At 43.3% G+C, this 12,005-nt stretch overlaps 1 protein-coding gene across 7 annotated transcripts in view; it reads left to right on the top strand.

Annotated features, from left to right (window-relative positions):
* Positions 1–12,005, top strand: part of LOC128693120 (ankyrin-3) — a 358,860-nt gene that overhangs the window by 326,826 nt on the left and 20,029 nt on the right. For all 7 annotated transcript variants that reach the window (XM_070081932.1, XM_070081926.1, XM_070081969.1 and 4 more), the window contains one exon: positions 141–390. In XM_070081932.1, the coding sequence (XP_069938033.1) occupies positions 141–390 (250 nt within the window). The remainder of the gene's footprint in view (positions 1–140; positions 391–12,005) is intronic.

Raw genomic sequence — 12,005 nt, forward strand, 5'->3', positions numbered from 1 at the left:
ACCTCCCAAATGCATCATGACTTAAGTTCTTCAGTTTATCTAACACGGATTTATCTAACAAGACAGTTTCTGGAACGTAACTACAGTGTAATGTAAGAGTCTATTGTATTTATTTTACTAAATCTTGACTAATGTTTCAGGCTGATGGTAGAAGCAGCTAAGGAAGACTGCAGGCTGACCACAGTATTCCTAGAACAGGCTGGTGCATTGGCCTTCATAGTGGACAGGTTTTCAGGCCTCACTCCCCTCACTGCTGCCCTCCGTTCCTCCCACTGGCACTTGGCAGCACACCTGGCCAAGTCCTCTGGTAGTCTATACATTCCAAATACTGCTGATAATATCCTGCCTAGAGATCTCTTTCCCCAGAGTAAGAGAGGAAAACTGGAGAAGGTTTGTATTGCAATTGCATTATAGTATTACATGAGAGAGGGTCTTGGTGAATTAATCACAACAAAAGTCAATACAGCCACTCCTCACTTAACGACTGAGTTCCATTCCTAAGACAATGTCGGTAAATGAAGTTGTCTCTAAGCAAGGAGCATACTATAATGGTAGTGGGTTTGTGTCAGCCATCTTTGATATTGTTTTAATGTCACCTTTGCACTATTTATAACATTTCTGGTACAGTGGACCCCTGGATTTAGTTGTCATCTCACTTTCTTTACCAAAGGGCTGGCACTAGAGCTTTGGGCCCATGGTGGCTTATTTAGCAGTTGCAAGCACTAAAACAAATAAAATATATTAAGAAATGTATTGTATGAACGCATGAGGTGATCGTCACTCGCCAAGATACAGTGGAACCTCAAAAATCGAACGTATCACATATCGAACGTTTCGAAAATTGGACCATTTTTTCGGACAAACTGTGTCCCTATTATCGAATGCGCCCCTATTTTTGGACCGCCAGGCACGGGACCTGTCTGCCGCTCGCTCTGTCTGCGTCCCCGCGCAGGCACCATGAGCAGTCTAGCTTAGTTTAGGCTTGAGTGAACACTAACCTGCGCTCTCATTCATGCATTTTACGATTATTTCGTTGTGTTTAGTGCTTGTGGGGCTGTGAAATAAGCTGCCTTGGACCCAAAGAAACTTGCTAGTGGCACCCCTGTGGTAAAGAAAGTGAGAAACACCATAGATGTGAAGAAGGAAATAATACAGAAGTATGAGAGTGGTGTGAGACTTGTTGAGCTTGCCAGGATGTATGGGAAAAAACAAGTCGACCATCGGTTCTATCCTGTCAAAGAAAGAACAAATCAAGGAAGCTGATGTTGTGAAAGGTGTTAATATAGGGAGTGGATGAGGTGCCTTCTTCAAAGATTAAGGAGATTTGTGCCAAGTGGAATGATGTTCAAATGTTTGTGCAGAAGTACCACCCTGAGCAAGCTGAAACAAGCCATCTTTGCAACAAGTTCAGTGACAGAACCATGTCCCATTTTAGGGAAATGTTAAAGAGGCACCAGAAACAGAGGACTGTGGACAGTTATTTTGTGAGACAGGGGCCCAGTGACTCAAGCTGGTCCTAGTGGCATTAAAAGACAGAGAAGGGAAGTAACCCCAGAGAGGGCTTTGCCTGAAGTCCTCATGGAGGGGGATTCTCCTTCCAAACACTAACCCCAACTCCCTCTCTCCTCCTCCCTATCTTCCAGATGCCATCACCAGTCTTCAATAAAGGTAAATAAAAATGCTATTTTATATGCATTACTATACATAATTAAAAACTATGGTATTTGTTGTATGTAAAACTGTAATTAATCTCTATAAAATGTATTTTTTGTGTGAATATTTTTGGGTTTCTGGAATTGATTAATTGTATTTCCATTATTTCTTATGGGAAATATTGATTCAAATTTCAGACTTTTCGAATTTAGAACTAGCTCCTGGAACGGATTAAGTTCGATTTTTGAGGTTCCACTGTACAATGCCAGACTGATTTTGAATGGTGTTTGTGTGCCCACAGCGCCTGGGAGGCCGCTCAGATGCATTTTGCCAATTTCTAAGCCAAATCACAGAAATCAAGCCAATACAGCGTTCCCTCGATAATTGTCGGGCTCGATAGTCGTCCTTTTCGGAAATTGTTGCGTTATTTTTGTCCAAACATTGGCTCGCAAAATGGTCGGCTGACTCGCTAATCGTCGTTCATCCTGGACGCACACTCACAGCTCTGAGCCACCTCGGCCTCCTTTCCCAGCCAGTGTGACATTGTTTACCAGTGAGCGATGGTCCCCTCACTTGTTCATACGAAATATTTCATAATATTCCATTCATTTTAGTGCTTGCAAGTGCTAAATAAGCTACCATGGCTCCAAAGAAAGCTCCTAGTGCCAAGCCTTTGGTAAAGAAGTTGAGAAATACGATTGAATTTAAGAAAAACATCATTGAACAATATGAAAGTGGTGTACGTGTGGCCGAACTGGCCAGGATGTATAACAAACCCCATACAACAATATCTTCCATCGTGGCAAAGAAGAAGGAAATCATGGAAGCTGTTGTTGCTTGGAGAAAATTGTGGCCAGATTGTGTCCACAAGAGGGATTTTGAAGGGTTTGTGGCTGACCCTGATGAACCTATGTCAATTGTGAAATCTATTGTGGCTTTGGGGAGTTTCAATGGGGTTGGATGTGAGTTTGGAGGATGTGGAAGAGTTGGTGGAGAACCACAATGAAGCACTAACCACTGAGGAGCTGCAAGAGCTTCAGCAGGAACAGCAACAGATCACAGCTCAGAATCTTGTTGCAGAGGAGGAGGAAGAGAGATGGAAGAAGGTGCCTTCTTCAGAAATTAAGGAGATTTTTGAAATGTGGGGTAGGATGGAAAGATTTATGGAGAAACATCACCCTGAGAAGAGTGTTGCAAGCCATATCGGCAACTTGTACAGTGACAGAATCTTGGCCCATTTTAGGGAAGTTTTAAAGAGATACGAGAAACAGAGCTCTCTGGACACTTTTTTTGTGAGACAGGACTCCAGTGACTCTCAAGCTGGTCCTAGTGGCATTAAGAAACAGAGAAGAGAAGTATGTAACCCCAGAAAGGGACTTGGTACCTGAGGTGTTGATGGAAGTGGATTCCCCTTCCCAACAGTAACAAATCCAATCTCTCTCCTCCTCCAGTCTTCCATACACTAAGAATAATCGCCAATAAAGGTAAGTGTTATGCTGTTAATGTTTCAGCCATCATGTCGCATTGTATTGTTTATGTACTACATCTATATTTCATGTAAAAAAATTTTTTGTTTTGATACTTCTCGGTGTCAGGAATGGATTAATTGTATTTACATAATTTCTTATGGGGAAAATTTATTCAAAAATTGTGTATTTCAATAATCGTCACACTTCCAGGAATGGATAAACGAGGGACCACTGTATTTTGATGAAAAAATTCTCCGATTTCCAAAATTCACGATGTTCAAGGGGGATGAAATTCAAGGGTCCACTGTACACAACTTTCCTTGTATGAATCTTAGTCCTGGCTTCCTCTCTGTAGACACCTTCCTTTCCCACTACATTGTAAAATGCTCCAAACTTCAAAACACCCGTGACTTAACCTGATTCCTTTTTCTTTCTCTTTTCTTCTTTTTTCTTTTTCTTCTTCTCCCTCTTCCCCTTTCCTCTTTCCTTTTTCTCCTTTGGGTTGTCTTCTGCCTTGGGTATTCCTTCATTTTTTATTTATTTTTTCCCCCCTCTGTGTTCTTGCTCTTACCCTCTGTAGGCACCTACCTCCCTTGCAGTGCCCCTCTTTCTCAGTACAGTGGACCCCCGGTTATCGGCCAGTTCAGTTATCAGCCAGTTCAGTTATCGGCCAACTCGGTTATCGGCCAATTTTTCGGTGCCCGGTTATCGGCCATTAATTCAGTTATCTGCCATTTGGGAGGCGTCCATCCACTGGCTGGGGTCACTTGCGAGTCAGTTTGGCTTTGTCTCTGGGCGAGTGAGGAAGCTTCTGCTCATTCATCCAAACATTTTGCTACAATCCATTGTTTTTTGTGGTTATTGATTGAGTGCAACTGCAAAATAAACAACCATGAGCCCAAAGAAACACGTTACATAGTACAGTGGACCCCCGCATAGCGAACGCCTTGCATAGCGAACAATCCGCATAGCGAACGCTTTGTTCGCCAAAATTTTGCCCCGCATAGTGGACAAAAACCCGCTCAGCGACCTTCGTCCGAGACGCGTCCATTGTTTACCAGCCAGCCTCCGCGGTAACATTCAAGCATACACTCGGAATATTTCGTATTATTACAGTGTTTTCGGTGCTGTTTCTGGAAAATAAGTGACCATGGGCCCCAAGAAAGCTTCTAGTGCCAACCCTGTGGTAAAAAGGGTGAGAATTAGTATGGAAATTAAGAAAGATTTTGAAGGGTTTGGGGCTAACACTGAGAAGCCTATGCCAGTTGTGGAATCCATTGTGCCTACTTCAAAAATTAAGGAAATGTGTGCACAGTGGGTTGAACTGCAAACCTTTATGGATGAAAATCACCCTGACACAGCTGTTGCAAGCCGTGCTGGTGACTATTTCAATGACAATGTTATGGCCCATTTTAGACAAATCGTAAAGGAACGGGAGGTACAGAGCTCTATGGACAGATTTGTTGTGCGACAGAGGTCCAGTGACTCTGAAGCTGGTCCTAGTGGCATTAAAAGAAGAAGGGAAGTAACCCCGGAAAAGGACTTGCTACCTCAAGTCCTAATGGAAGGGGATTCCCCTTCTAAACACTAACACTCTCTCTCCCCTCCTCCCATCCCATCAATCATCACCAGATCTTCAATAAAAGTAAGTGTCATGTAATTGTGCATGCCTTTTTCAGTTTGTGTGTACTAAAATTAACATTTTTTTGTGGTAAAAAAAAATTTTTTTCATACTTTTGGGTGTCTTGCACGGATTAATTTTATTTCCATTATTTCTTATGGGGAAAATTAATTCGCATAGCGAACATTTCGCATAACGACCAGCCCTCTTGCACGGATTAAGTTCGCTATGCGGGGGTCCACTGTATATAAAAACATATGTTTATATGCGATGTATATTTATTAATGATCACCGGTGTATTAAATGCCTTATTTTACATTAATATAGACATTTTCATTAATCCATCTATTATATCTTCTTCAAAATTATATAAGAAACATGTTACATAGCATATAAACATGGTATGTTTATTATTATTTTTTTTTTTTTTATTATCACACCGGCCGATTCCCACCAAGGCAGGGTGGCCCGAAAAAGAAAAACTTTCACCATCATTCACTCCATCACTGTCTTGCCAGAAGGGTGCTTTACACTACAGTTTTTAAACTGCAACATTAACACCCCTCCTTCAGAGTGCAGGCACTGTACTTCCCATCTCCAGGACTCAAGTCCGGCCTGCCGGTTTCCCTGAATCCCTTCATAAATGTTACTTTGCTCACACTCCAACAGCACGTCAAGTATTAAAAACCATTTGTCTCCATTCACTCCTATCAAACACGCTCACGCATGCCTGCTGGAAGTCCAAGCCCCTCGCACACAAAACCTCCTTTACCCCCTCCCTCCAACCCTTCCTAGGCCGACCCCTACCCCTATGTGATGTATATTTAATAATCACTTTGCCACATTAACCCTTAAACGGTCCAGACATATATACATGTATATGTTCACCTGCACAGTGTCCCGAATATTTTGAGAAAAAAAACAATTGGTTTTTTTATAGGAAAAAAGAGCATGTGGTACCCAGGCATCCGCAATTTTTTTCATATGGTGCACACTGAGTGCGCACACCCATTCTTTCATGTCTAGGCGACTCAGGCCTATTGTGCCAATGTTGAATAACTGACAAACGAAATGTATATACAGTGGACCCCCGCATAACGATTACCTCCGAATGCGACCAATTATGTAAGTGTATTTATGTAAGTGTGTTTGTACGTGTATGTTTGGGGGTCTGAAATGGACTAATCTACTTCACAATATTTCTTATGGGAACAAATTCGGTCAGTACTGGCACCTGAACCTACTTCTGGAGTGAAAAAATATCGTTAACCGGGGGTCCACTGTATATGTTTTTGGCGCTACACGAGAGAACGTATATATACTTTTGGACTGTTTAAGGGTTAAATGTCTTAATTTATGTTAATATAGACATTTTCATTAATCCATCTATTATATTTTCAAAATTATATAAGAAACACATTACATAGCATATAAACATGCAAAGTTTATTACAGTGGACCCCCGCATAACGATATTAATCCGTTCCTGAGAGCTCGTTGTTATGCGAAATTATCGTTATGCGAATGAATTTTCCCCATAAGAAATAATGGAAATCAAATTAATCTGTGCAACACACCCAAAAGTATGAAAATTTTTTTTTACCACATGAAATATACATTTTCCTACACACAAAGAGAAGGATACATGCACAATAGTAGAGTAGTACATGCACAGTATATATTGTGCATGTACTACTCTACTAAATGAAGAATAAATGACACTTACCTTTATTGAAGATGCAGCAATGACTGATGAGACACTGTGTCCTGGGAGTGACTTTTCCTCCTGAGAACTGTAGGTCCTGTTTGGCATTTTCTTCCAGAACAGGCCTTATCACACTGTGTATGCCACTACGATTTTTAAATCTCTCAAACCAACCTTTGCTGGCTTTAAATTCACCAATATGAGCACTAGTTCCAGGCATTTTTCCCTGTTCATCTGGGTGTTAGTCGACTGGTGTGGGTTGCATCCTGGGAGACAAGATTAAGGACCCCAATGGAAATAAGTTAGAGTCCTCGATGATGCACTGACTTTCAATTCAATTCAATTCAAATTCAATTCAAACTTTATTCTCTATAAGTATTACAATGCTGAGTTTACAGAATTTGGTTATTGTGTGGTTTACATGTAGTAAAATAATAATTACAGAGTGTACCACTAGAACGAGTAGCATGGCTAGGCATGTCGGGCAGACTTATATTAAATCTTAGGTTTAAAATGTTACAGAATTATGAGATAAGTTGGTATTATGGCTAAGTGACTAAATACTAGTTGTGAGTTTAGCAATGTGAATGCTTTTGTTTTGGCACTATACATAGTTTCAGTATTGGAGTATCACAGGCCAACTCTTGACTAGTTAAGATTCATTATTTTGAGATTGAGATTGATATTTCTGTTTATGGTCAAATGGGTGAGTGAAAGTGTAAGTGTGAACCACCAGGTGGTATTCGTATTATTAGTTGACAGGGTGTATCAGGGAGATAAGATGTTTTCTGATGGTAGTTTTGAAGGTGATGAATGTGTCTGCAGTTTTGGAATTTTCAGGTAGGGTGTTCCAGATTTTAGGGCCTTTGACATACATTGAATTTTTGTAAAGGTTTAGTCGGACACGGGGAATGTCATAGAGATGTTTGTGTCTGGTGTTGTGCCTGTGGGTTCTGTCACAACTATCAAGAAAGTGTTTTAGGTCAAGGTTAATATTGGAATTTAAGGTTCTGTAGATGTAGATTGCACAGTAGTAAGTGTGGATATACTGAACAGGGAGTAAGTTTAGATCTATGAAGAGTGGGGGGGTGTGTTGCCAGGGATGGGATTTAGTGATTATTCTTACTGCGGCTTTTTGTTGGGTTATTATTGGCTTTAGGTGTGTTGCTGCAGTTGATCCCCAAGCACAGATAGCATAGGTGAGGTATGGATATATAAGTGAGTGGTATAGTGTGAGAAGGGCAGTTTGCGGCACGTAGTATCATATCTTGGAGAGGATCCCAACCATTTTGGATACTTTTTTCGTTATGTGTTGGATATGGGTGCTGAAGTTCAGGGTGTTGTCGAGGTATAGGCCTAGGAATTTGCCCTCATTATGCCTGGTAATTAGAGTGTTGTCAATCTTAATGTTAATTTGCGCATCTCCTGCTCTGCTACCAAACATAATGTAGTAGGTTTTGTCAACGTTAAGCGTAAGTTTATTGGCTGTCATCCAAGTCGATATTTTGATCAGCTCCTCATTAACAATGGTGTTGAGGGTTGCAAGATTAGGGTGAGAGATGACATAAGTCGTGTCGTCAGCAAAGAGAATGGGGTTCAGGTGTCGAGATACATTTGGAAGATCATTGATGTATATGAGGAAGAGCAGGGGACCAAGGACACTTCCCTGCGGAACTCCAGTATCAAGTGGCTGTGCTGTTGATGCTGTGTCTTTAATGGTGACATACTGATATCTATTAGTAAGGTAAGATTTGAAATATGCAAGCGCATGGCCTCTTATACCATAATGGTCAAGTTTGTGGAGTAGGATGCCATGGTCTACTGTGTCAAAAGCTTTTCTTAGGTCAATAAAAATTCCTAGTGGATATTCCTTATTTTCCAATGCTGTGTAAAGAAGATCTAGCATTTTTATAATTGCATCGTTAGTGCTTTTATTTTTCCTGAATCCAAATTGGCAGGGGTTGAGTATGTTTTGTGACGTTATAAATGAATATAGTCTCCTGTCCACGAGTTTCTCAAAGATTTTGGATAGCAATGGTAAGTTTGATATTGGCCTATAGTTGTTTAAATCTGTAGGGTCACCACCTTTATGTATTGGTGTAACCCTTGCCATCTTGAGTAGTTTCAGGAAGGTGCTAGCTTCTAGTGACTTGTTAAAAATCAATGAGATAGTATGCGAGAGGACATGGGCCACTCTCTTGTACAATAATGGTGGGACATGAGACAGATTCCCTGAGTTATTTTTAAGTGACTTTATAATCTCGGTGACTTCCGTGGGCTCAGTTGGAGCAAGATAGAAGGAATTTGGGAAATTCCCATCTAGGTAGTCCCCGGCATGGGCATTGGTACGTGGGATTTTATTGGCGAGATTAGAACCTATGGTTGAGAAGAAGTCGTTTATCTTGTTAGCTGTGTCGGTGGGTTGCATTGGTGTTTCATTAGGTTTAGTTAGGACAATATTCTTGTTTTTTTTCAGTTTGTGGGTCCCTAGAATCTGAGAGAGTGTTTTCCAGGTCTTTTTTATATCTCCTCTTGTGTCAGTGAATCTACTGGAGTAGTATAGGTGTTTGGCTTTCTTTATTACTTTGGTGAGGACTGATGAATAGTGTTTAAGAATATCTTTGTGTATTAAGCCCTGTCTATATTGCTTTTCATATTGGTGTTTCTTATCAATGGATTTCAGAATGGTGCTGGTTAGCCATGGGCAACCAAGCCGTTTGTTTGTGATCTGTTTCGTTTTTATAGGACAGTGTTTGTTGTATAGTCTAAGTAGTTTGTTAAGAAAAATGTCTGTCCAGTCGTCAATACCATTGGCCTTGGAGAATTCTGTAGGCCAGTCAACAGTCTCTAGGTCAGCTGTGAACTTCCTTATTGAGGCCTCATCATGGAGTCTAAATGAAACTTTGTTGTATTCAAGTGGTGGTTTACTAATGTTTGTCAAGAGGAAGGTAGGGTAGTGGTCTGTAGTGCTATCTGTGATTATCCCTGATTTAAGGGGGGCTAGTATATTGGGTTATCCTGGGTGGCTAACCCTCCGGGGTTAATTGTTTCTCGGTAATTGTTTCACATTAAGCCACACCAACAACAGTCTCTCCACATCTTCGAGTAATACAGCTGATGGTGGTGCAGCAACAACAACAGCTGTGGTGCAGCTGACCATAGTGCAGCAGCAGCTGGGTGCAGCAACAGCTGACCATGGTGCAGCTGCAGCTGTGGTGCAGCAGCAGCAGCTGTGGTGCAGCAGCAGCTGACTGTGGTACGATAGTATTTATCACCCTTTTTACCACAGGGTTGGCACTAGAAGCTTTCTTTGGGCCCATGGTGGCTTATTTAGCAGTTACAAGCACTATAAATAATGGAATAATACAAAATGTATCAAATGTATGCATGCAACCGGCCACCCTGGCTTGTAAACAATGACGGCAAGGCAGGCGCTCAGGCTGGACGGACAGGTTCGGTACGAGTCATGTTCAGAGACAGCTGATGGTGCAACAGCAGCTGACCGTGGTGCAGCAGCAGCTGACTGGTCCAGCAACAGCTGACTGGTCCAGCAACAGCTGACTGGTCCAGCAACAGCTGACTGATCCAGCAACAGCTGACTGATCCAGCAACAGCTGACTGATCCAGCAACAGCTGACTGGTCCAGCAACAGCTGACTGATCCAGCAACAGCTGACTGATCCAGCAACAGCTGACTGATCTAGCAACAGCTGACTGATCCAGCAACAGCGATTCTTAAATCTCTCAAACCAACCTTTGCTGGCTTTAAATTCACCAATATGAGCACTAGTTCCAGGCGTTTTTACCTGTTCACCTGGGTGTTAGTCGACTGGTGTGGGTTGCATCCTGGGAGACAAGATTAAGGACCCAATGGAAATAAGTTAGACAGTCTTCGATGACACACTTTTTTGGGTTATCCTGGGTGGCTAACCCTCTGGGGTTAATTGTTTCTTGGTATTCTCAATAACCACACCAACAACGGTGCTACAGCAGCAGCAGCAGCAGCTGACAGTGCTACAGCAGCAGCAGCAGCTGACAGTGCTACAGCAGCAGCAGCAGCTGACAGTGCTACAGCAGCAGCAGACAATGCTACAGCAGCAGCAGACGGTACTACAACAGCAGCAGCAGCAGCTGACGGTGGTACAGCAGCAGCAGCAGCTGACGGTGGTACAGCAGCAGCAGCAGCTGACAGTGCTACAGCAGCAGCAGCAGCTGACAGTGCTACAGCAGCAGCACACAATGCTACAGCAGCAGCAGACGGTACTACAACAGCAGCAGCAGCAGCTGACGGTGGTACAGCAGCAGCAGCAGCTGACGGTGCTACAGCAGCAGCAGAAGCTGACAGTGCTACAGCAGCAGCAGCATCTGACAGTGCTACAGCAGCAGCAGCAGCTGACAGTGCAGCAGCAGCAGCTGACAGTGCTACAGCAGCAGCAGACGATGCTACAGCAGCAGCAGACGATGCTACAGCAGCAGCAGACGGTACTACAGCAGTAGCAGCAGCAGCAGACGGTACTACAACAGCAGCAGCAGCAGCAGCAGCAGCTGACGGTGGTACAGCAGCAGCAGATGGTGGTACAGCAGCAGCAGCAGACGGTACTACAGCAGCAGCAGCAGCAGCTGATGGTGGTACAGCAGCAGCAGCAGCTGACAGTGCTACAGCAGCACCAGCAGCTGACAGTGCTACAGCAGCAGCAGCAGCTGACAGTGCTACAGCAGCAGCAGACAATGCTACAGCAGCAGCAGACGGTACTACAACAGCAGCAGCAGCAGCTGATGGTGGTACAGCAGCAGCAGCAGCTGACGGTGCTACAGCAGCAGCTGACAGTGCTACAGCAGCAGCAGCTGACAGTGCTACAGCAGCAGCAGCAGCTGACAGTGCAGCAGTAGCAGCAGCTGACAGTGCTACAGCAGCAGCAGACGATGCTACAGCAGCAGCAGACGATGCTACAGCAGCAGCAGATGGTACTACAGCAGCAGCAGCAGACGGTACTACAACAGCAACAGCAGCAGCAGCTGATGGTGGTACAGCAGCAGCAGCTGACGGTGCTACAGCAGCAACAGCAACTGACAGTGCTACAGCAGCAGCAGCAGCATCAGCATCAGCAGTTGACCATGGTACCACAGTATTTTGATATTATTTCTCACCCTTTTTACCACAGGGTTGGCACTAGAAGCTTTCTTGGGGCCCATGGTCACTTATTTTGCAGATAAAATCACCAAAAACACTGTAATAATACGACATGTTACGATTGTATGCTTGGATGTTACCGCGGAGGCTGGCTTGTAAACAATGCCACCGGCGGAACATGTGAGGCTGGCTCAGGCCTCACATAGACGTGTCTCGGACGAACAGCGTTGAGCGGGTTTTTTAGCGGTATGCAAGGCAAAATCTTAGCGATAAAATGTATCGGTATGCGGATTTAACGTTATGTAAGGCCAACGGTATGAGGGGGTCCACTGTATACAGTGGACCCTCGGCTAACGATATTAATCCGTTCCAGAGAGCTCATAGTTAGACAAAATTATCGTAAGCCGAATTATCCCCCATAAGAAATA

This window comes from Cherax quadricarinatus, chromosome 6 (genome assembly GCF_038502225.1).
Source record: "Cherax quadricarinatus isolate ZL_2023a chromosome 6, ASM3850222v1, whole genome shotgun sequence".
Classification (NCBI taxonomy): Eukaryota; Metazoa; Arthropoda; class Malacostraca; order Decapoda; family Parastacidae; genus Cherax; species Cherax quadricarinatus.